General features: G+C 35.0%; 1 protein-coding gene across 1 annotated transcript; it reads right to left on the minus strand.

Moving 5' to 3' along the window:
- Positions 1 to 19,751: 19,751 nt before the first annotated feature.
- Positions 19,752 to 23,331, minus strand: LOC104096889 (3-ketoacyl-CoA synthase 20-like). Its single transcript, XM_009603339.4, has 2 exons — positions 22,354 to 23,331; positions 19,752 to 20,660 (listed from the first exon to the last, which is right to left on the minus strand). The coding sequence occupies exons 1-2, from the start codon at positions 23,119 to 23,121 to the stop codon at positions 19,875 to 19,877; spliced, it is 1,554 nt and encodes a 517-aa protein (XP_009601634.1). The 5' UTR covers positions 23,122 to 23,331; the 3' UTR covers positions 19,752 to 19,874.
- Positions 23,332 to 26,733: the final 3,402 nt, after the last annotated feature.

A 26,733-nucleotide genomic window follows, 5' to 3' on the forward strand; every position in this document is an offset into this window, starting at 1 on the left:
GCCTATATATTTTTCAAATAATAATCTTCAAGATATAATACATTCCAATAAATATATTTCGAATATACTCTCTTCAAATAAATATCTTTCAAATATAATTCTTTCAAATAAATATCGCTTGAATAAAAGTCACCCTGTGACACCTTGTTTCAAAATCATAAAATACGGGTCTCAATCCAATTTCATATTTTCACGGCACTTCGTGCCAATTTTTCTATCACAACCGCATTGACAACTTACGTGCCAATATCATCATCATTTACTCACGGCACCTCGTGCCCACATTTCAAATCACAACTGCACGGTCAATTCAGGTGCCAATATCATCATTATTTACTCACGGCACCTCGTGCCCACATTTCATTTCATAATATGTCGGGCAATAGCCACAGGCTCCCAATTTCAACATAGATCAGACTATTATCAACTTACCAATAACAAGACAAATTGCACAAGATATAAAAATAAACACAAGAAAAATCACAACTTCACATGAAAATTACCAACGCAATAACCCCACGTCATCACATAAAAAATTACCAACACAATAACTCCAAATCATCACGTATCATCCCTGACAATAGCCACCCTTATCTCTCCTATAGCCACCCTTATCACTCTTATAATAGCCTCCCTTATCCCTCCGCCCTGCCAACATCAATATCCACCCTTATCGCTCATATAGCCACCCTTATCGCTCCGTATAATAGCCATCTTATCACTCTGTCCAGACAATATCTCAACACACACAACCACAGTGAAATGCTACCTTTATACCCACATAATATCAACAGTGAAATGCCATCCTTATATCCTCATAATAATAACTCAAATTATACAATAATTTACACGGAATATTATCACGACAACACAATCAATTCCTATCATAATTTGCCCAATGACCACAACTAATTCCAATGATATAGTAAAATCAACAAATTTCTCAAAAATAGCTCAAGGCTCCACACAACGTATATAAAACTTCCAAAAAATCAACAAATATGGAAAAATAACTCAGCATAGGACAACGCTTTCTTTAATCCAGATTTTAATAAATATAAATTAATGACTCATTTTAAACTTATTTAATAATTATTTGCAGATAAGGATTTTCATAATGAATTTAATTCCAAGAAAATATCAAATCAACAAGCACACAGAATTCACATAAAAATCCAAGTGACAATAACATCAAATTATCATATAAGATACAATTTCTACAAACAAGGAACGAGGCATGACACATAAAGAATTTAATAAGTGCCAACAATTTCTAATTTAATACATAAGGGCGTCTACAATTTTAACCGATATAATTTGCATATATAGACCAAGTATGTACTCGTCACCTCGCGTACATAGTTTTCAACTACACAATTTCCACATAAGACTCAATGCCTAAGGGGTAATTCCACCACTCAAGGTTAGGCAAGATACTTACCTTTTTGAAGTTATGCCGATATTCCAAAATAGTCGTCTTGCTTGAATAAATCCTCCGGACAGCTCAAATCTATTCAAATTAATTGTATAACTTCATTGAAATTCATCATAAATAATTTCGGATAATATAATGTCGACTTAAAATTATTACATTAAAAGCCAACCAAAAGTCAATGTGGGGCCTGCCTCTCAGAACACGATAAAATATTTATGAAATCCGAACACTCATTTCGATACGAGTTCAACCATACCAATTTTATCAAATTCTGATAACAAATCGACCTCCAAATTCTCAATTTAACGTCTATAAAATTTCTACCATTTTCAACCCAAAATACTAATTTAATGATAAAAATAATAATAGATTCAGGTAATTTAACCAAAATTGAGTTAATAACTCTTACCCCCGATGTTTCCCTTGAAAATCTCCCAAAATTAGCCTCCCCGAGCGCCAAATTGTCAAAGATGGATTTTCAGAACTTAAATCTGCTGCCCAGTTATTTTCTGTATGCGATCGCGACAAAACACCCGTGATCGCGAAGCACAAAATCTTTCCAGCCCTTTTTTACTCTATGCGATCGCTGCCATTCTCCCGCGATCGCGAAGAACAAATTCTCCAACAGCCTTATCTAACTTCTTCAGGATAGCCTCTAGTATAACGGTCAGAACTTATTGTACAAAACTCCAAATAATGAATAGTTTAACTTTCTGAAAACTAGGCACCAAGAGCTACAACTTTTGTGTTTTGATCATCTCTTAATTCCTTATAGATTTCACGATAAAAACTTCCAAAATCATCCCTGTGCAGCACAAATTTCTTCTTTTCGATTTCCAAACTCTTCCCAGACAGCCAGTAGTGTATCAACCATAAATTTGGTACACAAATCCAAATAATAATTGGTTTAATTTTCTGAAAACTAGACATAAAGGTCTAAAACTTTCATTTTTGGATTATCTCTAAATTCTTTATAGATTGCGAGATATAAGCTTCCAAAGTCGGTCGGATCAGTACACAAGAAAATTTCCTCTATGCGATCGCGAAAGGCCTTCCACGATCGCGATTCACCGTCCATTTTTTCCCATTTTGTGCTTCGCGATCGCGGCCAATTCCAAGCGATCGCATAGTATACTGTTGCAGCAAAAAAGCAGCAGCTATAAATGGCCTAGAAATAATTCGAAACTATCCCGAAACTCACCCGAGCCACTCGGGACCTCGTCCGAACATACCAACAAGTCTCAAAACATATTACGAATTTAGTCGAAACCTCAAATCACACCAAACAACATTAAAACCACGAATCATACTCCAATCCAAGCTTAATGAAATTAAGAAATTTCAACTTCTACATTAGACGCCGAAACCTATCAAATAAAGTCCAATTGACCTCAAATTTTGCACAAAAGTCATAAATGACATAACGGACCTATGAAAATTTTCAGAACTGGATTTCGACCCCGATATCAAAAAGTCAACTCCCCGATCAAACTTCCAACTTAAACTTCTTATTTTCGCCATTTCAAGCCTAATTTAACTACGGGCTTCCAAATAATTTTCGGACACACTTCTAATTCCAAAATCATCATACGAAGGTATTTGAATCATCAAAACTCTATTCCGGGGTCGTTTGCTCAAAAGTCCAATTCCGGTCAACTCTTTTCATTTAAGCCTCAGAAATACGGATTGTTCTTTCAATTTAATTTCGAACCTTCCAAAAACCAAATTCGATCGCACATGCAAGTCATAATATATATTACGAAGTTGCTCGCGATATTACGTCGTTGAACGGGGCATAAATATTTAAAACGAAGTGTCAGGTCGTTACATATTCATTCACTATTTTATCTCTATGCAATAAGAAATTTCGAGCTTTCATATATATCACCGACCTCTCTCTTCTATAGTAAATTACTTTGGTTCTGGTTCAAACGATATATATTTTTCTTTTTCTGAATTGTGCAACAAAAATAAAGAAAATTGAAGGAAGCCGGGGCGAATAAGAATTTGTCACAATGATGAAATATGATATACACCTTATAATCCCATTAATTATTTATTTCTTACCTTTCACGTTTTGAGATACTTATAATTTTAATGTGTCATAAATAGCAATGAAGAGTATGACTATTCAAATAGACTTTTCATTTTGTAAATGAATCTAGTCTATAATTTATATTGAATACGTTAAAACACTTCAAATACATCAATATTCTATTAAGAAAGAGAAATTCTTTTTCTAATTTAACACTAATTGTTATATTTATTTGAATGTACATTTACATCTTTGTACGAAAATGTTATTGGATTAATTTTTTATTGAAAGGCAAAAATATCATTAAGCTTTATGTGGCCATTTTGGTCTTTCAATTCTCACTTTGATCGTTCCCACTTATAATATAGTAAATAAATAGGGGAAATTACAAGGAGAAGCAACCACATATCAACATATATTTACTTACATATAATTAATTTATTGCAATACATGCACTTTCGCATGATAAAATGATGATTGAACTTTACATTTTTTTGCTTGTTCACAGTGTTGCACAAAAACGTTTTAATTTATTTTACCAGAACTTGTTGCAACTTTTAATATATGCATGAGAATATGATGGTTACATACTTTTTTTTTCATTGAAATCGAAATAGATAAGATCAAGCGCACTTCATTTTACACTGAAAGAGACGGAGAAAACATAGATAAGATTAAGCGCACTTCATTTTACACTGAAAAAGACGGAGAAAACATAAATGTGACTCTTTGTAACAGTTATTGATTCAATATATTGATGAGATTGTAACTATATAGTCTCTTCACTTGCCGCTAATTTCAGATTATATGTACTTGGACGTGTAATTATCCAAATGTCTTTAATAAGTATTTGTAATATATTTACCCTTTTGTACATAAATTTCCTAGAAATAGTGTTTGATTGAGAGGTAAAAATGTCATTAAGATTTATATAGGTATTTTAGTCTTTCAGTTTTCATTTTAGGCCTTCACACACTTATAATATAGTATGATTTAGGTGGTCATTGAATTAGAGTCGCATTAATTAGCACTCGGAAATAAGATTAGTCTAGTCCTAATTAGAGTCGTGATTTTTAAAAATAATTATCTCAAATTATTTGTCATTTTAAATTAATTATTTTTTCCCTATTTTACCCTTAATATTAAATTGTTCTTGAAGACTACAAATATTTTATGAGTAAGTATTAAATGAATAAAGATTATATCTTAAGATATAAATAAGGGTAAAAGAGTAATAATTGGTAAAGTTACAATAATAATATAAACATTCTTTATATCTTAAGATATAATAATATATATATATATATATATATATATTAAACTCTTTATTTACCGATCAAAATCAAGATCCCGGCGGATGTTACATTTGCAAAATGGAAACAAAAGGTACTATATACGTTATTCAAACAACAATTAATAACGCATAACTTCTCAACTAAAAGAGTAGAATTGGAAAAAATTGATAAGTTTTTTTAACAAGAAAAGAGGCACCACTTGGCCTTTGGGAACATGAGTTAACTGAGAATCCTCAATCTCATCTGTCGCATTTATTCTTCTCCTTGACTGGATTAACAGTATTTATAGTATAGGGCATGCCAGCCAAACAACACATGCCAAATATATTTATTATTACTACATCTAGTAATAAATACCCTCTTCGTCTTCGATATTAATATGATGACCCAAAATGTCATCTTTAAATTTAATAAGTAATTCTGTGTTCTAAAACCTCGAAAAACACTAATTATCATTCCTCGACTTGTGTGCGGAGTCCGTACAATTTCTGAAAAGTTTTTATGTGAAAAATGGATTAAAAGGTGAAATAGAGCTTTAAAACTCAACTCAATTGACTTTGGTCAACATTTTGAGCAAACGGACTCGGATCAGTATTTTGATAATTCTGGTAGGTCCTTATCGTGATTTGGGACTTGAGCGTATACCCAGAATCGAATTACGAGGTCCCTAACCCAAGATATAGAATTTTAATGAAAAATTAAAAGTTTGAAAGCTTAATGATATTTAAGAAATTACTAATGTTGGATTTATTGACCTCGGGTCCGTATTTTAATTTCGGAGCCCGGTATAGGTCCACTATAATATTTATGACTTGTCTGCCAAATTTGGTGAGAATCGGAGTTGATTTGACGTAATTCGGACATCCGGTTGTAAAAATATAAGTTTTAAAGTTTTCTTGAAAATTACTTTAGATTTTGTGTCTGATTCGTAGTTCTTGGTGTTATTTTGGCGATTTGATCGCGCGAGCAAGTTCGTATGATATTTTAGGACTTGGGTGCATGTTTGGTTTGGAGCCCCGAGGGCTCGGATTGGTTTCGGGTGGTTAACGGATCATTTTTGGACTTGAGGAAACTGCAAAAACATGCTTCTGGTTTCCTTCTTCGCGTTCGCGAGGGGAGTCTCGCATTCGCGAAGAGCAAATAGGGGCTGGCACATTTTGTGCTTCGCGTTCGCGACAGAGTGAACGCGTTCGCGAAAGCTTGAGGTGCGAAGCTTCGCGTTCGCGATCGAAGCCTCGCGTTCGCGAAGGGAAAGGGGCTGGCTAGGACAATTGCCTTCACGTTTGCGAAGGGCATCTAGCGTTTGCGAAGGCCAAGCCAGGAAAACTTCGCATTTGCGAAGTAGCCCTCGCGTTCGCAAAGAGTAAAATTGGGCAGTAGGAATTTGTGCTTCGCGAACGCGAGGCACTGACCGCGTTCGCGAAGGGTAAAAATCCCAAAAACAAAACTTAAGTTCTAGAAAATGGGATTCATCCCATTTTCAACCATTTTCTATTTTTTAGCTCGGGTAAGGCAATTTTTGGACAATTTTTACGGGAATACATTGGGGTAAGTGTTCCTTATCCTATATTGATTATATTTCATGATTTATACTCATTTATATCATGAATCCGTGAATTTATGGAAGAAAAATCAGATTTTTATAAAATCTTTCAAAAACGAAAATTTTAGATTTGAAAGTCCATTTGACATCGGAATTGGATAATTTTTGTATGGTTGGACTCGTCTCGGAATGGGTGTTCTGATTTCGTAAGTTTTCCCGAGATTTGAGACGTGGGTCTCGCTGCCGAATATTTTAATGAATTTCGAATTTTATTCGAAAAATTGATAAATTCATATGGAATTAATTCCTATGATTCGTATTGAGTATATCTAATTGTTTGAAAATAGATTTGAAGCTTTTGGAGACAAATTTAAAAGGAAAAGTTGTGGTCGAGTAATTGATTGGAATTTACAAAGCGAGATAAGTGTCGTGGTTAACCTTGACTTGAGAGAATAGAACCCTTAACTTATTTGTTATGTGAATTGCATGTGAACGACGTATAGGCGAGGTGATGAGTGTCTATACGTCTTCAAAATAATTGTTTGCTTGCTTACTTGAAAACTCATAAATTATTTTAAATCATGAATTAATTATTATAATAATTATTTCTCTCCTATTCTTTATCAAATATTTATTCTTGACTTCCTGCATTAATTGTTACATGCTATTTGAATTATGTACCTTAATTGTTATTTGACATTTAGCATATTAAATATTAAACTGCATATTTTCTCTCTGATTTCCATAATAATTTGCTATTTGCCTTTGTTTGTTTTATAATTATTGTATGCTTGTTGTCTTATAATTTTATACTAATTGTTATACTTATTGGGGAAATTTCTTCTATAAGAATTGGTAAATGAATATGTTGGAGGAGCGGGTTGCACGCCGTAATAGAATTGATTATAATGAAATATTGGAGGATCGGGTTGCACGCCGCAACAGAATTAATTATAATGAATATATTGGAGGATCGGGTTGCACGCCGCAACAGACTTATTAAAAAGTCCATATTAGATAATCGTGTTGCACGCCGCAACAGACTTATTAAAAGTCCATATTGGAGGATCGGGTTGCACGCCGCAACAGACTTATTAAACGTCCATATTGGAGGATCGGGTTGCACGCCGCAACAGACTTATTTAAAAGTCGACATACATATATATATATTGGGGGATCGGGTTGCACGCCGCAACAGACTTGATTAAAATGAATATATTGGAGGAGCAGGTTGCACGCCGCAACAGAATTGAATGTGAATATATTGTGTGAGCGGGTTGCACGCTGCAACAGAATGAAATATGAATATATTGTGAGAGCGGGTTGCACGGTACAACAGAATTGATGAAAATAATAATGGATTATGACTGCTGAGTTGGCTTCAATTATTATAAATGAGTTACCTGATTTATTTTTATTATTTTTTATTGTTACTAATATTGCGTACAGGTTAATGTAAGTGACCCGCCTTAGCCTCGTCACTACTTCGTCGAGGTTAGGCTCAGCACTTACCAGTACATGGGGTCAGTTGTACTGATACTACATTCTGCACTTCTTGTGCAGATTTCGGAGTTGGTCTCAGCGGCGCACCATAGACTTGCTCGGATTTCAGCTACCAGAGGAGACTTGAGGTATAAATGCATGGCATCCGCAGTTCTGAAGTCCCCGTCTATTTTACTTTAGCTGTGTGTTTATTTCCAGACAGCCTTATTTTATTCGGGCCTTTATTTGTATTATTTTAAAAGCTCGTGCACTTGTGACATCAATTCTGGAATGGTATTTAGACACCGTTGTTTTTATGGATTATTCACTATATTTTCAGAATTTACTTCTGCAATTATTCTTTATTATTAATAAATTTAAAAATTATTATAAAAATTAATAATATTATTCTAACGTCGGTATGCCTAGCAAGTGAAATGTTAGGCGCCATCACGGTCCGAAGGTGGAAATTTCGGGTCGTGACAGTTGGTATCAGAGCTCTAGGTTACATAGGTCTCACGAGTCACGGACAAGCTTAGTAGATCCTGAAGGATTGGTACGGAGACGTCTATACTTATCTCTCAGAGGCTATGAAGTTTAGGAACAACATCACTTCTTTCTTATTCTATCGTGCGAATTTATTCTATCATCGATGATTGAACCATTCTACTCTTATTCTCTCGCAGATGGTGAGAACACGTAATACCTCTACCAATGGACAGGGACCAGAACCCCCGATGGCAACTATGGCCAGGGGCAGAGGTCGAGGCCGAGGTCGTGCTAGAGGCCGAGGCCGAGGTCGTGCTAGAGGCCGAGGCCGAGGTATAGCTCATTCCAGAGCTCGAGCAACTGCACCTGTTATAGAACCTCAGGTAGACCTTCAGGAGGAGGTTCCAGTTCAGAATGTACCAGTTGGACCAGTTCAGGTCCCGGAAGGATTCATAACTACTCTAGTACTTTAGGACGCTTTGGTCCGTTTGGTGAGTCTTATGGAGGGCGTGGCCCAGAATGGTACATTTCCAATGGCACCAGCCATCTCACAGGCTGGGGAGGAGCACAAACTCCCACTACTCCCGCTCCGGAGCAGATGGCTCCCCAGAATCAGGCTCCAGCAGTCCCGCCAGTTGGGGTAGTTCATCCAGTTATTACGGCACAGACCGGTGATAGGCCCGCCATGTCTTTTGAGGCCTTATTGAGACTGGATAAGTTTACTAAGCTCTTTCCAGTTTACTTCAGTGGCACACCTTCTGAGGACCCATATAATTATCTTGAACGCTGCCACGAGGTGCTGCGGAACATGGGTATAGTTGAGACCAATGGAGTTGATTTTGCTGTATTTCAGATGACGGGTTCTGCCAGGAGATGATGGAGGGATTATACATTGACTAGACTAGCTGGATCTCCTGCACTTACCTGGGAGCAGTTCTCTCAGCTATTTCTGGAGAAGTTCCCCCCATCACACTAAGAGAGGAATTCTGCAAATAATTTGAGCGTCTACAGCAAGGCAGTATGACTATTACTCAGTATGAGTCCCATTTTGTGGATTTGGCCCGTCATGCTCTCCTTTTACTACCTACTGAGGGAGAGAGAGTGAGGAGGTTTATTGAGGGACTCACACACACTATCAGGCTTCAGATGGCCAAGGAGACCGGAAGTGAAATTTTTTTTCAGGCGGCTGCTAATGTCGCAAGGAGGATCGAGATGGTTCTTGCACGGGAGAGAGGGAAAGGGTACGATAAGAGGCCTCATCAGTTCAGTGGTTTCAGTGGTGCCTCGTCTGAAGGTAGGGGTAATTTTGGTAGGGGTCATCCTCCCAGACCATTTCATTCAGCACTTCATGCATCTCCCGGTGCTTCAGGGAGTCACGATCCTATTATGCCTTACTTTGGGCAGCCAACATTCAGTGTACATTTAGCTCCTATCAGTGCACCACCCCTCCAGTGGTTATCCGGCCCATCTGGGTCAGCTTCAGCTTCAGCAGCCACGGTATCAGGATGGGTGTTATGAGTGTGGGAACATTGGTCACATCATGAGGTATTACACTAGATTGGCGAGTAACAGATCTCGACAGGATTCTCGTGCCATCATACCGGCACCAGTTGATTCACCGCCTGCTCAGCCAGCTAGAGGTGGAGGTCAGGCCATTAGAGGTGGAGGTCAGGCCATTAGAGGTGGAGGCCAGCCAGTTAGAGGTCGTCCTAGAGACGCAGTTCAGAGTGGTGGGTCTCAGGCCCGATTTTATGCTTTTTCAGCTAGGCCAGAGGCCGAGTCATCTGATGCTGTGATCACAGATATTATTCTAGTTTGCCATAGAGATGCTTCGGTTCTATTTGATCCAGGATCTACTTATTCCTATGTGTCCTCCTATTTTGCTTCATATTTGGTTGTGCCTTGTGATTCTCTGAGTGCTTCTGTGTGTGTATCTACACCGGTGAGAGACTCTGTTGTAGTAGATCATGTCTATCATTCGTGTGTGGTTACTATTAGTAATCTTGAGACTTGTGCGGATCTTTTACTTCTTGATATGGTAGATTTCGATGTCATCTTGGGTATGGATAGGTTGTCCCTTTATCATGCTATATTGGATTGTCATGCCAAGATAGTGACCCTAGCTATGCCGGGGTTACCTCAGTTAGAGTGGAAAGGAACTCCTGGTCATTCTGCCAGCAGGGTTATTTCTTATATGAAAGCTCGGCGTATGGTAGAGAAAGGGCTAGCCTATTTGGCTTATATTCGTGATCTGAGTGCGGATGTTCCTTCTATGGACTCAGTACCAGTTGTTCGTGAATTTCCAGAAGTATTTATTGTAAATTTGTCGGGGATGCCACCCGGAAGAGATATTGACTTCTATATTGATTTGGCTCCGAAAACTCAGCCCATTTCTATCCCACCATACCGTATGGCCCCACCGGAGTTGAAAGAATTGAAAGATCATTTACAAGACTTGCTTGATCAGGGATTCATTAGACCTAGTGTCTCGCCCTGGGGTGCACCAGTATTATTTGTAAAGAAGAAAGATGGTTCAATGCGAATGTGTATAGATTACCGGCAGTTGAATAAGGCCACTATCAAAAACAAATATCCACTGCCAAGAATTGATGAATTATTTGATCAGCTTCAAGGTGCCAAGGTATTTTCGAAGATTGATTTGAGGTCTGGTTACCATCAGTTGAAGATTAGGGCATCTGATGTCCCTAAGACAGTTTTTCGGACTCGGTATGGGCATTACGAATTCCTAGTGATGTCATTTGGATTGACAAATGCCCCAGCAGAATTTATGGATTTGATGAATCGGGTGTTCAAGCCCTATTTTGATTCTTTTGTGGTTGTATTCATTGATGATATCTTGAATTATTCTAGTAGTCGAGAGGAACATGAGCAACATCTTTGGAGTGTGCTTCATACTTTGAAAAATAATCAGTTATATGCCAAATTTTCAAAATGTGAGTTTTGGTTAGCCTCAGTTGCCTTTTTGGGGCATGTTGTATCGGCAGAAGGCATAAAGGTGGATCCTAAGAAGATTGAGGTTGTTCAGAATTGGCCTAGACCTACTTCAGTTACAGAAATCCGGAGTTTCCTGGGTCTAGTAGGTTATTATCGTCGGTTCGTGGAAGGGTTTTCATCTATAGCAAGCACATTGACTAGACTGACCCAGAAAGGTGTCCCATTCAGATGGTCAGACGAGTGTGAGTTGAGCTTTCAGAAGCTCAAGACTGCTTTGACTACGACGCCAGTGTTGGTATTACCTACAGGTTCAGGATCGTATATAGTATATTGTGATGCATCTCACATTGGGCTTGGTGCAATATTAATGCAAGATGGCAGGGTGATTGCATATGCGTCGCGGCAGTTGAAGGTTCATGAGAAGAATTATCCTGTTCATGACTTAGAACTGGCAGCCATTGTTCATGCGCTGAAGATTTGAAGGCATTACCTCTACGGTGTTTCGTGTGAGGTATTTACTGATCATCGTAGCCTTCAGTATCTGTTCAAACAAAAAGATCTTAATTCGAGGAAGAGAAGATGGTTGGAGTTGTTGAAACACTATGATATCACCATTTTGTATCACCCCGGAAAGGCCAATGTGGTGGACGATGTTTTGAGTAGAAAGGTTGTGAGTATGGGCAATCTTGCATATATTCCGGTTGGTGAGAGGCCATTAGCTGTAGATGTTCAGACTTTGCCTAATCAGTTCGTTAGGTCAGATGTTTCATAACCCAATCAAGTTCTAGCTTGCACAGTCGCTCAGTCTTCTTTATATGAGCGCATCAGAGAGAGGTAGTATGATGATCCTCATTTACTTGTCCTTAAGGACATGGTGAGGCACGGTGATGCCAAACAGGTTGCTGTGGGGGAAGATGGGGTTCTGCGAATGCAGGGTCGTATTTGTGTGCCTAATGTGGATGGGCTTCATGAATTAATTCTAGAAGAGGCACACAGTTTCAGGTATTATATTCATCCAGGTACCGCCAAAATATATCAAGATTTGCGGCAATATTATTGGTGGAGGAGAATGAAAAAGGATATAGTTGCATATGTAGCTCGGTGTCTGAATTGTCAGCAAGTTAAGTACGAGCATTAGAGACCTGGTGTTTTGCTTCAGAAGTTAGAAATTCCTGAGTGGAAGTGGAAGCGTATCACTATGGATTTTGTTGTTGGGCTCCCACAGACACAGAGAAAGTTTGACGCAGTTTGGGTCATTATGGACATGTTGACCAAGTCAGCACATTTCATTCCAGTGGCAGTTACCTATTCATCAGAGAGGTTAGCTGAAATTTACATTCGTGAGATTGTCCGCCTTCACGGTGTGCCCGTGTCTATTATTTCAGATCGAGGTACGCAGTTCACCTCACATTTCTGAAGGGCTGTACAACATGAGTTAGGAACACGGGTGGAGTTGAGTACATCATTTCATCCACAGACAGACGGACAGTCAGAGCGCATTATTCAGATATTGGAAGATATGCTTCGCGCTTGTGTTATAGACTTTGGAGGTTCTTGGGATTATTTCTTGCCACTTGAGGAGTTTGCTTATAATAATATCTACCAGTCGAGCATTCAGATGTCTCCATATGAGGCATTATACGGAAGGCGATGTCGTTCGCCAATTAGCTGGTTTGAACCGGGAGAGGCTTGGTTATTGGGTACCGATTTGGTACAAGATGCCTTGGATAAGGCCAAGATTATTCAGGATCGACTTCGCACAGCTCAGTCTAGGCAAAAGAGTTATGCCGACTGTAATGTTCGTGATATTGCATTCATGGTTGGAGAAAGAATATTTCTCCGAGTTTCACCTATGAAAGGGGTAATGAGGTTCGGAAAGAAGGGCAAGTTGAGCCCTAGGTATATCAGACCCTTTGAAATTCTTGAAAGGGTGGGTGAAGTAGCCTACAGGCTTGCATTACCACCTAGTTTATCAGCGGTTCATCCAGTTTTCCATGTGTCTATGCTCCGAAAATATCAAGGTGATCCGTCCCATATGTTAGATTTCATTTCAGTCCAATTGGACAAAGATTTGACTTACGAGGAGGAGCCGGTGGCTATTCTAGTCCGGCAGGTCCGACAGTTGAGGTCTAAGAGTTATCCTTCAGTTCGGGTGCAATGGAGAGGTCAGCCGGTAGAGGCATCTACCTGGGAGTCCGAGTCGGACATGCAGAGTAAATATCCACACTTATTCACCAGCTCAGGTACTTTTTCTAACTCTGTTCGAGGATGAGCGTTTGTTTTAGAGGTGGAGAATGTGATGACCCAAAATGTCATCTTTAAATTTAATAAGTAATTCTGTGTTCTAAGACCTCGAAAAGTATTAATTATTATTCCTCGACTTGCGTGCGCGGTCAGTACAATTTTTTGAAAAGTTTGTATGTGAAAAATAGATTAAAAGGTGAAATAGAGATTTAAAACTCAACTGAGTTGACTTTGGTGAACATTTTGAGCAAAAGGACTCGGATCAATATTTTGACAATTCTAGTAGGTCTGTATCGTGATTTAGGACTTGGGCGTATGCCCGGAATCGAATTCCGAGGTCCCTAGCCTGAGATATGGAATTTTGATGAAACATTAAAAGCTTAAAAGCTTAATGATATTTAAGAAATTACTGATATTGGATTTATTGACCTCGGATCCGTATTTTGGTTCTGGAGCCTAGTATAGGTCCACTATAATATTTATGACTTGTCTGCCGAATTTGGTGAGAATCGGAGTTGATTTTACGTGATTCAGACGTCCAGTTGTAAAAATATAAGTTTTAAAGTTTTCTTAAAAATTTCCTTTGATTTGGTGTCCGATTCGTAGTTTTTGGTATTTTTTTGGCTATTTGATCCCGCGAGCAAGTTCGTATGATATTTTAGGACTTGGATGCATGATTGGTTTGGAGCGCCGAGGGCTCGAATTGATTTCGGGTGGTTAACGGATCATTTTTGGACTTGAGAAAACTACAGAAACCTGCTTCTGGTTTCCTTCTTCGCTTTCGCGAGAGGAGTCTCGCGTTCGCGAAGAGCAAATTGGGGCTGGAACATTTTATGCTTCGCGTTCGCGACAGAGCGAACGTGTTTGCGAAGGCTTGAGGTGCGAAGCATCGCATTCGCGATCGAAGACTCGTGTTCGTGAAGGGAAAGGGGCTGGCCAGGACAATTGCCTTCGCGTTCGCGAAGGGCATCTCGCGTTCGCAAAGGCCAAGCCAGGCAAGCTTCGCGTTCGCGAAGTAGCCCTCGCGTTCGCGAAGAGTAAAATTGGGCAGTAAAAATTTATGTTTCGCGAACGTGGAGCACTGACCGCGTTCGCGAAGGGTAAAAATCCCAAAAACAGAACTTAAGTTCTGGAAAATAGAATTCGTCCCATTTTCAACCCTTTTTTATTTTTGAGCTCGGATAAGGCGATGTTTGGGCGATTTTCACGGGAAAACATTGGGGTAAGTGTTCCTTATCCTATATTGATTATATTTCATGATTTCATACTCATTTATATCATGAATCCGTGAATTTATGGGGAAAAAATCAATATTTTATAAAATCTTTCAAAAATAAAAAATTTAGATTTGAAGGTCCATTTGACATCGGAATTGGATAATTTTTGTATGGTTGGACTCGTCTCGGAATGGGTGTTCGAATTTCGTAAGTTTTTATGAGATTTGAGACGTGGGTCCTACTACCGAATATTTTAATAAATTTCGGATTTTATCCGGAAAATTTATAAATTCATATGGAATTAATTCCTATGATTCGTATTGAGTATATCGAATTATTTGTGAATAGATTTAAAACTTTTGGAGATAAATTTAAAAGGAAAAGTTGTGGTCCAGTAATTGATTAGAATTTGCAAAGCGAGGTAAGTGTCGTGGTTAACCTTGACTTGAGGGAATAGAACCCTTAAATTATTTGTTATGTGAATTGCATGTGAACGACGTATAGGCGAGGTGACGAGTGTCTATACGTCGTCAAATTAATTGTTTGCCTACTTACTTGAAAAATCATAAATTATTTTAAATCATGAATTAATTATTATAATAATTGTTTCTCTCCTATTGTTTGTCAAATATTAATTCTTGAATTTCTGCATTAATTGTTACATGTTATTTGAATTATGTACCTTAATTGTTATTTGACATTTAGCATATTAAATATTAAACTGCATATTTTCTCTCTGATTTTTATAATAATTTGCTATTTGCCTTTGTTTGTTTCATAATTAAATTATAATTATTGTATGTTTGTTGTCTTATAATTTTATATTAATTATTGTATTTATTGGGAAAATTTCTTCTATAAGAATTGGTAAATGAATATGTTCTAGGAGCGGGTTGCACGCCGTAACAGAATTGATTATAATGAAATATTGGAGGATCGGGTTGCACGCCGCAACAGACTTATTAAAAGTCCATATTGGAGGATCGGGTTGCACGCCGTAACAGACTTATTTAAAAGTCGATATACATATATATATATTGAGGGATCGGGTTGCACGCCGCAACAGACTTGATTAAAATGAATATATTGGAGGAGCGGGTTGCACGCCGCAACAGAATTGAATGTGAATATATTGTGAGAGCGGGTTGCACGCTGCAACAGAATAAAATATGAATATATTGTAAGAGTGGGTTGCACGCTGTAACAGAATTGATGGAAATAATAATGGATTATGACTGCTGAGTTGGTTTCAATTATTATAAATGAGTTACCTGATTTATTTCTATTATTTATTGTTGTTACTAATATTGCGTACAAGTTAATGTAAGTGACCCGCCTTAGCCTCGTCACTACTTCGTCGAGGTAGGCTCAACACTTACCAGTACATGGGGTCGGTTGTACTAATACTACACTCTACACTTCTTGTGCAGATTTCGGAGTTGGTCCCAGCGGCGTACCATAGACTTGCTCGGATTTCAGCTAACAGAGGAGACTTGAGGTATAACTGCATGGTGTCCGCAATTCTGAAGTCCCTGTCTATTTTACTTTAGTTGTGTGTTCATTTCCAGACAGCTTTATTTTATTCAGGCCTTTATTTGTATTATTCTAGAAACTCGTGCACTTGTGACACCAATTCTGGGATGGTATTTAGACACCGTTATTTTTATAGATTATTCACTATATTTTAGAATTTACTTCCGCAATTGTTCTTTATTATTAATAAATTTAAAAATTATTTTAAAAATTGATAATATTATTCTAACGTTGGCTTGCCTAGCAAGTAAAATGTTAGGCGTCAGCACGGTCCGAAGGTGGGAATTTCGGGTCGTGACAATTAACTAAACAACAATACTCCCTCAGTTCACTTTTACTTGGCACGTTTTGACTTTTCACGTCGCTTAAGAAATAATAAATGAAGTGCATAATTTACCATGATACCCATATTAATTGATGCATATTTTATTAGATTTGAGAAAATGATTTGAAATGAGTAATAAATAATGTGGATATAACAAGAAAAAAATAATTTGTCTTCTTTTAATATGCGTAAAGTGACAAGTAAAAATAAAAATCTTTTTTTAGTATACATGCCAAGTAAAAGTGAATGGAGGGAGTACAAAGTTAAAGTTAAAGTTAAAGTACGTTAAAAAATAAGAAGAGGGAAATTAATATTTCCAAAATTACACTGTACTGACTTTTATAAACGGGAGAGTAAAGCGAAAGATGATATTTTGGCCTTTGCATCTAATCTCAATTAAAGAAAAAAACACAGACAAATAATAGTATGTACCACATATAGGAATCATATAAATCATAATTTTGGGGAGGGGGCATGGCCCCTCAAACTAAAGCGTCGTGTGAACTAAATGAGTCCCTCTTGCTTAAACAATGTGTTGATAATGCTTTTATAAGTGTGAACCAATTCAAGTTTTAATTGATTAAATAAAAGTATTATTAGTGAATTTATAGATTAAATTAATGAACTCTCTTACCGAATAGGCTAGTTTTGTTTTACTTTTCTTTTCGTCTTGTTGCACCAACCATAATGAAAATAATAGTAAGAGTCAAATTTTTCTATAAAAGTCATCCATTAAAATAATAATTTATTATAACGATCAAGCTTTTTTCGGAACTGATCTTTTATATTATGTTACATGCATATATGTTCTCTTTAACAACAATTCACTAAAGTACCCCAAAAAACGAATAAACAAGACTGTTATAAAGAGATTTAATTACAAGGTAATCGGCCGAATATTTTTCCTTGTTTTTTCAGTACATCTAACAAAATTATCCACAAAATTGAAGAAGCACATAGTTTGGAATCTTTCTTAATCTTTACTCTTTATTATCCTTAATCTTTAACAACCAATCTATTTTGTGATTTACAATATTACGCTTACCTTCCTTATTTTGATTTTCTTGTAACCATTCTTTAAACTCATTTAAAATAAATATAAATTAAATATAATTTGACAAATTTGCCCCTTTTAATGTTAAAAAATACAAACCAACCCAACTTATATACACCCCTATCTGTATATTTCCTTTTAGTAACGAGATGATATTTTAAACTACAAATAGACTATAATTGTTAAGCTTTTAATTTATTCTATGTAACAAAACTACTAAAATATATTTTATTGTTATTACTGAAGAAGGTTATCCAATTTGTAAAATGTATATGGAATAAGGTAGTCACGGTATCCTAGTAGCTTGACTTGCAAATATATAATATGCTCATGACAAAAGGCCAAAGTTGGTGACAACATTTACGAAGCTACGTTATTAATATTCGACATAAGTCTATTCCCATTTTATTTATTTTATTTTTCAAAAATATTTCAAACATATCCGAACAAAATAGTGGCTACGTCGGTTTCATTAGTTCTTACATATGTTGTTTTGAAGGACCATTTTGATGACAAGAAAAATCAAACTTTCTTTAACACTCAAGTAATTAAATTCAAAGTAATTTCTCTAATTGAAAGAAATTAACATTAAAAGGGGCAAATTTGTCAAATTATATTTTATTTATATTTATTTTAAATGAGTTTAAAGAATGATTACAAAAAAATCAAAATAAAGGAAGTAGGCGTAATATTGTAAACCACAAGGGAGGTCAGTGTGATATGACGAAACCTGGAGGGAGGTCTCTGAAATTATCCGTATTTAATATTGTACATATTGTCCAATGGTACCATTTTTTTCTTTGTTCTTAATTGTGACAGCCAATTTAGGTCAAGTTGTCTCACTGTACTCAGCATTTCCAGCAAATTGTCGAGTCCTTCAAGTTTTCAGACTTAGCCCAGAAATTAGCAGCTCCTCTGCAGCAATTTCCAAGTCTTTATACCACCCAGGTCCGGAGTTAGTTTATTGGTTATGTGTTCGACCGAACCTAATAACTTTAATCTAAATTTTATATTTGTCTTAATAAAAGTATTGAATATGTACAAAATATTGAATTAAAACACAATAAATTAATATAACTAAAATTCCGAATTTATAAACTTTAAATTCAGGCTTCCCTGTCCCCTCCCTTTTTTCTTTTCAGTTCCCTCTTTCTCATATTAACAAAGAAACAGCTGGTTTCCAACTTGCCTAACAATTAACATATTCATATTTCTACAGCTTCTCAGTGCTTTATCACGCGGCATTCAATATTTCACTATTATTATAAATACAATAATCTAACATTTGTAAATTGAAAGTTATAATGACCAAATATTATTTGCAAATACTAATATTTGAAAATTCTGATATAATATTTGATGCCCAAATGGCTTAATACTCCGTCTGTCTTAGAAGGGTGACACATTACTATTGAGTCAAACACTATTTTCTTTGGCTACTATTTTTCCAAACATTTTTTAAAATTGTTAACTATAAAATAGATATAATTTATGTATGTTATATTTAAATATGTTATACTTTGCTACAACAACTAATCAAGATGCTCGCGGCCATATTCACATTTAAAATTAGATATTTTTAGAACCTCACATTAATTTGATCTTATGTCCATTGTTCATATTTAAAGTTAGATATATATATATATATATATATTGGCTCTAGTACTCACAACCTCTCATTCATTTTTGGGATCGGCGTAAATAGAAGAATAATTTTTTTTCTTGATAAGCAACATATATGTTTCCATCCCTACCTCGCGAAGGTAAAGAGGTTGTTTTCGATAGACTCTCGGCTCAAGAAAAGATAAAAAAGGAAGCAGTAATAACAAGCAACAAGATAAGATGATAAGGAAACAGAAGCGAAAGAAACAACAAGTAGTAATAAAGATACAAAGTATAAGAAAATACGAGAATAATACTAATACTACATAAATGAAAAAGAACTACATTCGGCTACCTACTAACATTCTACCTTAATTCTCGACATCGACACCCTCCTATCAAGGTCATGTCCTTGGTAAGCTGAAGTTGCACCATGTCCTGTCTAATACCTGATCTCCCCAACTTAAGCCTAACTCTACCTCTCCATAAACACACCGCCAAAAATAGCAACAAAAAAAAAACGAAAAATACAGCAATGTACATTAGCTAAAAGAAGTAATTGTATTGCTTTCTTAAAGCATAATCAAAGTACATATCCACCTAGTAATAATAATAACAAAGGTAATATTACAAAGATCACATAATTGCTTCCCAAAAATCAAACTTTAGGAATCATTAATTGTTACAACTCTAGGTACTTGAACTGGGAATTCATCAATCTCATCCATCCAAGGATTCTTCTCCTTAGCAGGATTAATTGTCCTAAGTGCACACCACACAGCACTGTTACATTTAAAACCTGAACCAAATGCAATTTGCCATGTTCTATCTCCTTTCTTAATTCTCCCTTTAGCTTCAGTATATGCCAATTCATACCACAATGAACTACTTGAAGTATTTCCAAACCTATATAATGTCATTCTTGAGGGCTCCATATGCCATTGACTTAACTCAAGATTCTTCTCTAACTCGTCCAACACCGCCCTTCCACCTGCATGAATACAGAAATGCTCGAACGCTAACTTAAAATCTGGTATATACGGTTTAATTTTCATCTTGAAAACTTTTCTCGCGACTAATGTGATGAAAAATAGTAGTTGTTCGGACATAGGGAGGACTATTGGCCCGAGAGTTGTGATGTTGGTTTTTAAGGCTTCTCCTGCTACAGCCATTAGGTCTTTTGACAATGCTACACCAATTTTTTTGTTGTCATCTTCTTCTTGAAACACACAACTATAGCTTTTGTCATCTGCACCTTTGTGTGTACGTACTGTGTGGATGAGTTGATATTTTGAACGACGACGATCTGATGATTTATTTGATAGTAAAATTGCAGCACCACCCATTCTGAAAATGCAATTTGAAACAAGCATTGATCTGTTGTTGCCAAAGTACCAATTGAGTGTTATGTTTTCCATACTGACTACTAGTGCATAAGAGTTGGGATGCACCTGTTACAACAACATGTGATAACATATGGAAAGTTAGCATTGACAAGTTATTATTAATTGCTTTTTCTAGTAAGGAAATTAAGAAGGGGAGCCTTAGAACAACGATCAAGTTGTTTCCGTGTGACATATAGGTCACATGTTCTAACCGTAGAATCAGAGTCACTGATACTTGTATCATAGTAGACTGCATACATCACACCCCTTAGGGTGCGATCCTTCTCCGGACCCTGCGTAAACGCGGGATACGTTATACACTAGGCTGCCCCTTTTTCTAGTAAGGAAATTAAAGCACAATGGAAAATCTAAGACCATAGGTAGAAAACTGAGTTCAGTTTCCCACGTGGGAGAAAGTTAATACTCCCTCCATTCATTTTTACTTGTCCACTGTACTAAAAATATATTTTTACTTTTACTTTTTCACTATACTAAATCAAAAGAGACAATTTTTTTTTCTGCTTTGCCCTTATCATTAATTGCTCATTTTCAAAATTATTTCTCAAGACCTTTTGAAATGTTATCATTATTAGGGGTTATACGGTAAAATATATACTACAACTATTATTTTTTAAAGGGACGTGAAAAGTTCAAAGTGGATAAGTAAAAGTGAACAGATAAAGTATGAAGGACCTTTTTGAGAAGTGGAATTAGCATTAAAAGCCAGCAGTTAGAAGACATTCGACATTAAATTGGCCATGTCCACTTGAATTGAAGAAATGATAGGTTAATTCTTTAATACCGATTTCAGAAAATCATGTCACATCTTTATGTGTATCTCGATGAAGGCTTAAAACGAATTGATTAATCAACTAATGTCTACATCTCAAATTAGTTGGAGCCAATTATATAAATTCGTCCTATAAATTTAATTCACTCCATATTGAGGTCCATTATCCAAATAGTAAAACTATCATTTAAAACAAATTAGAAGTTCTTTATTCTAAAGTTTCTCTATATATCATACAAGTTATAACCAGAAAATAAATAAAAGGCTTGATTGGATATAATCTAAGGTGCAACCAAAACTAGCAATGTTAGGTTAAAACGGCCCAAAGATACATTTAACATGATGTGATACTGTCCGTTTTAGGCCAAGGTCGCACGGTTTTCCCCAAAAGGCCTCACACCATTAAAAGATCCATACACCTTATATGTAGGCTCCCAACAAGTACTACAACCTAATATTCTCACAAAGGAAAAAAAAATTTTGTTGGATTCTTCAAAAATGTTGTTGCACTGGTCTCAGATCATGCAAAGTTGCATTACTTTTAAAGGATCCAGCACAAACCCGTCGGCATTTTTAGAAAGTCCAAGCGACATTGATCTAAATATTGTAAAGAATTTAGTACCAGTGTAATTTAACATATTATGGCATATTATCTACTATATTTTCAGGTAATTACATCAAATTTGTTATAAACAATTACCCTGTTATTGCAGATAACTTAACTTGATATTGTAAAAATACTTTATACTAACACTAAGGACAGCCCGATGCACGAAGCATCTCGTGTTTATGCAGGGTCCGAGGAAGGGCCGCACCCAAAGTGGGTGTGATGTAGGCAATCTACCCTGATGCAAGCACCAATGGCTGATTTATCGGCTCGAACCCGTGACATATAGGTCACACAAAAACAACTTTACCATTAATACTAACACTAATATTAAAAAAAAATTGTCTTGCAAAGGAACAAACCTGTAGCATCTGCTTGGCAAGGTCAATTGAAATTAATCCAGCACTACAGCCCATACCACCAAGGTTATAACTCATAATATTGCCTCTAAGCTTATAATGATTAACAATCATAGCAGAAAGTGAAGGAGTTGGATTAAACAAGCTACAATTCACCACAAGAATCCCAATATCCTTAGCCTTAACACCAGTTTTTTCCAACAATTCATCAATTGCACCAAACATAACCATTTCAGCTTCTTTTCTTGCCTCAGCCATACAAGGATTTGGTGGTACTTTCAAAAGTGCTTCTGGAAAATATGTCTTTTGTCCTAAACCTGACCTCTCTAATATTTTCTTTTGAAATGCCAAATTTTCATCAGTAAAAATCCCAGCTTGTTTTGATCTTTCCATAAATAATTCCTTAGGACACATAACATCTGGTTTAGGTTTGTAACACGAAAAATCGACTAGGTACACTTTTCTTGGCCTAGTCATAAAATAGAGTGTAGCCAAAAAAACCATAAGAGCTGAACATAAAATAACTGTAACAAGATTGAATTTGAGTTGGTTCCATAATTGGACAACTTCTTCTACAGTAAGTGTAGAAAGATGAACAGAAACAGCACCTAAAATTGGAACAAGACACAAATACATAACATGGCTAATCAAATAATGGTAGCCAAGTTTCACATATTTGAGTTTAACTGATAGGAGAAAATTAGGAAGTTTGTTATTACTACTTCTTTCTTGAGCCTCAATTGAAACTTTTCCAGTTGATTCATCCCCCATTGTATGTATAATCTATTCACAAGAATTGGAACCAACCCCACAAATCAATCAACAATAACAAGTGAAATAAGGGATTTTCTTGGATTTTTTTTTTCTTCAAATGAAAACAAGAAATACCCAAGTGAGAAAAGATAATGAGTTTTAAAAACACTAAGGAAGAATGGTAGATGGAAAGAGGGTTGTGTTGAGAGGGAAAAAACTTAGTAGTATGAGAATTTAAAGAGTGTATTGAGAAGCTTGTAGGGAAAGTGTGGGTGGAGTAGAGGGGGTAGGGGTAGGGGTAGGGGTGGGGGGTTCAACTACCCCAACGAACTTTTAATGGAAGCCTACTCTTACCATTAAATTTGCCAGAAGGAAAAAATTAGTGGCATTTCGTGTATACTTCCTCCGTCCCACTTTATGTGAGACGATTCAAGAGTTAAATTATTTAGTTTTCGGTATGAATTTCAAATTTACTCTAATTTTTAAAAATTTATTATATGTATAACTACATAAACATTAATGCAAGCTACAATTACCAATTTAAGATATTTATAATGTATATAAAAAAAATTGCGGTAAAAAATAAACTTGTTTGACTCTCTAAGTAATAACTGCATCACATAAAATGGAACGAGTAATATCTTAATTAATTTGTTCAAGTTTATAATACTGAGAATTTACCCACGTAGCACGATCACCAAATATGATTTCTTCTTGGCCACCCTAGAAGTTGTAGCCATAAGTGCACTTTGATTGACACATAATTAGAAAAAAATCGTTTAATTTTTTTTTTTGTCACATAATTATTGAATTGTCACATAATAATAACTCTAGTTAAAAAGCAAATACAGAATCATATTAATTTGTTTTTACGCATTAACAATCTCACTCAAATAATTACTGAACTTACATGTATTAGTGCAATATTTTTAAGTTTTCTTTTTATCAGAACTACACATACAAATTTCGTAAATTGATTGCTATTCAGAGGCATTGTCTGTAACTCAGCAAGATAGAATGAGAAGAAACTCATATTATCGTCTTAATTAAATGTACGATATTGTGTATTGTTAATGTACGATATTGCTTGTCCAAAAAAAGTCTTTTAAAAAGTTGTTTGTAACAGATGGGAGAATAAGATGAAATTGTATGCTATTGTGTTAACGTATGGTATTGTGTGTTAACCTACAATATTTATCCAGTGATTAGGCAACATTGCCAAGTAAAGCAATTTTAAAGGGGTGAAAATTATTTACATTCCCCAAGTTTGCTTTAAAAATCAAACTCATCCTTTAACTTTAAACAATTATCATTCTACTCCTCATATTAAGTGCGACTTCTTAAAATACCTATTTTACCCTCTACAATTTTTATCCCTTATTCTTATTTTTTATTTTAATTTATGTTATCGACTTAACTATAGACAAATTTTAAAAAAATCGAAACCAAAAAAAGTGAGAAGTAGTAGTCAAGCATATAAGTTAATGATGTTTAATAGTGAAATAAATTAGAAAATAAAATATTACAATAAATAATTTACTCGTATCAATAATTTTATTAATAACAATCAAAACTCAATACAACAACAATCCAATAAAATTCCACAAGTGGGGTTTGGGGAGGGTAGAGTGTACGCAAACCTTATCCTTACCCCGAGGGAGTAGAGATACTGTTTCCCGAGCAATCAAAACTCAATCTATTTACAAATTTGAGAATAAAAAGAGTGAAAAAAATTTAAATTATAAAATGCAGGTAATAAAAAATAATGGGCGTAAAATAGAGGTAAATTTTCTAATAAATATACAAAAATTATCTATTACACTTTACATGAACTTTAATTATAATTTAGAAAAAAATCTAGTAATAACAATCAAAACTCAAAAATGTATATACACATATAGAATAATAAAAATATTGAAACTTAAATCACACACAAACACACACAGACATACATTATATGCATTTTAATATACATAATGTTAAAATAATAATAATAATAATAATAATAATAATAATAATAATAATAATAATAATAATAATAATAATAATAATAAAGTAGCAATACATTTTGTAATAAATTCATAATATAATTATTTTATTTATAATGTTAGTGAACTTGGATTAAATTATACAATAAGATATAATATTTTTAACTTATGAATAAATACCTGTATTAAAAATATCTAAATAATATAAAAAAGGTAATACATATATGGAGAGTTGAAAATGTTAAGGGTAAAATAAATATTGCATAGGATGAAAGGATGAAAATGACAATTGTTTAAAGTAGGAGGATGCGTTGGATTTTTAGAGTAAATTTGGGGGATGTAAATGATTTTCACCCATTTTGAACGGACGAGACACGTTCCTTTTTTTATGTCCAGCCTTTTATGTATTTAAGGTGTTGAAGCAACGGCAAGCCTCAGCTCTAGTTTTACTATTAACACCATTTTGGTAATAAATGGAATAAAAATTAAATTCATGAGTATTATTCCGATTTCACAGAGTTTAAATTCTACTTACTGGCGCTGAAAAATTATTTACACATTAAGTTTTGTTTTTTGCTAATAATTTACACATTAATTGATAACCTGAAAAAAGTAACTAACATGATATAATGTGTTAAACTATCTAGATCATACAAATAATCTTTACATTATCAGTCACACCCAAAATCTGGGTGCAGATGGATGATTTTCATATGAGATTATTTTCAATTCTTTGAACATGTATTAAAAATCAAATTAGGTGAGTCTATAATGTCAGTTGTATTTTTCAGTTTATGCTTTTCTATTTATCTAAGATTTAGAAGTTCTTTGATTGCAAAGACAAAGTAAAAAATACTACCTGAAATATTACTATATTATATGCTATAAAATACTTAAGTATAGTAGTAGTCCAACTAAATTAAACTACTAGTTTCTGTTTACTTCTAACTTTTAACGGCTCAAATAAGGATAAAGTTGAGGAAAGAAAATCAAACAAATATAGTGCTAGACTGAAATAAATAAGGTAAATAAAGACATTTTTATCCAACTACAGGACATGTGAAAATAATAATTGTAGGACGAAATGACCTTTGAGATATTGAAGTTAAAAACCAATCTTATGTAACATGCAAAAATACTAAAAACCACTAAAAATTTGTATTTCTAACCAAGTTGAAATTAATGTTTTGGATAAAGCGTAAGCACTTTGTTTTAATTGTAACATTAAAAGATGTGACTTCAAAAGTAGATTTTGAATTATTATTTTTTGTGGTGTACATAATTTTTGAGATTAACAAGTACATAAAAGAGATTGAGTTGGTCTAATCAATTAGACAATTACAATAAGAGAGACTCATATCCTTTACGTTGCCTTTTTGCTTTAAGTGATCCAACTTGTGATAATCTGTACACCAAACTTCCTAATTCCGTAGCTACAATATATTGAACAACATCAGTGTCTTTTGGTAGCTCACCTACATGGCTATATATAAAATAAAAAAAATTTAATATTAATTTTTACTATATTTGAATGTTCAATTCCCCATTTGATATTAATAATCATCCGTCATAAAATATAAAAGTATCATACTATACCTTTAATTTAGTCTTCTTTTCTATTTGGGGCACTTTATCTTTAATT

The sequence above is a fragment of the Nicotiana tomentosiformis genome, chromosome 9, assembly GCF_000390325.3.
Source record: "Nicotiana tomentosiformis chromosome 9, ASM39032v3, whole genome shotgun sequence".
NCBI lineage: Eukaryota > Viridiplantae > Streptophyta > Magnoliopsida > Solanales > Solanaceae > Nicotiana > Nicotiana tomentosiformis.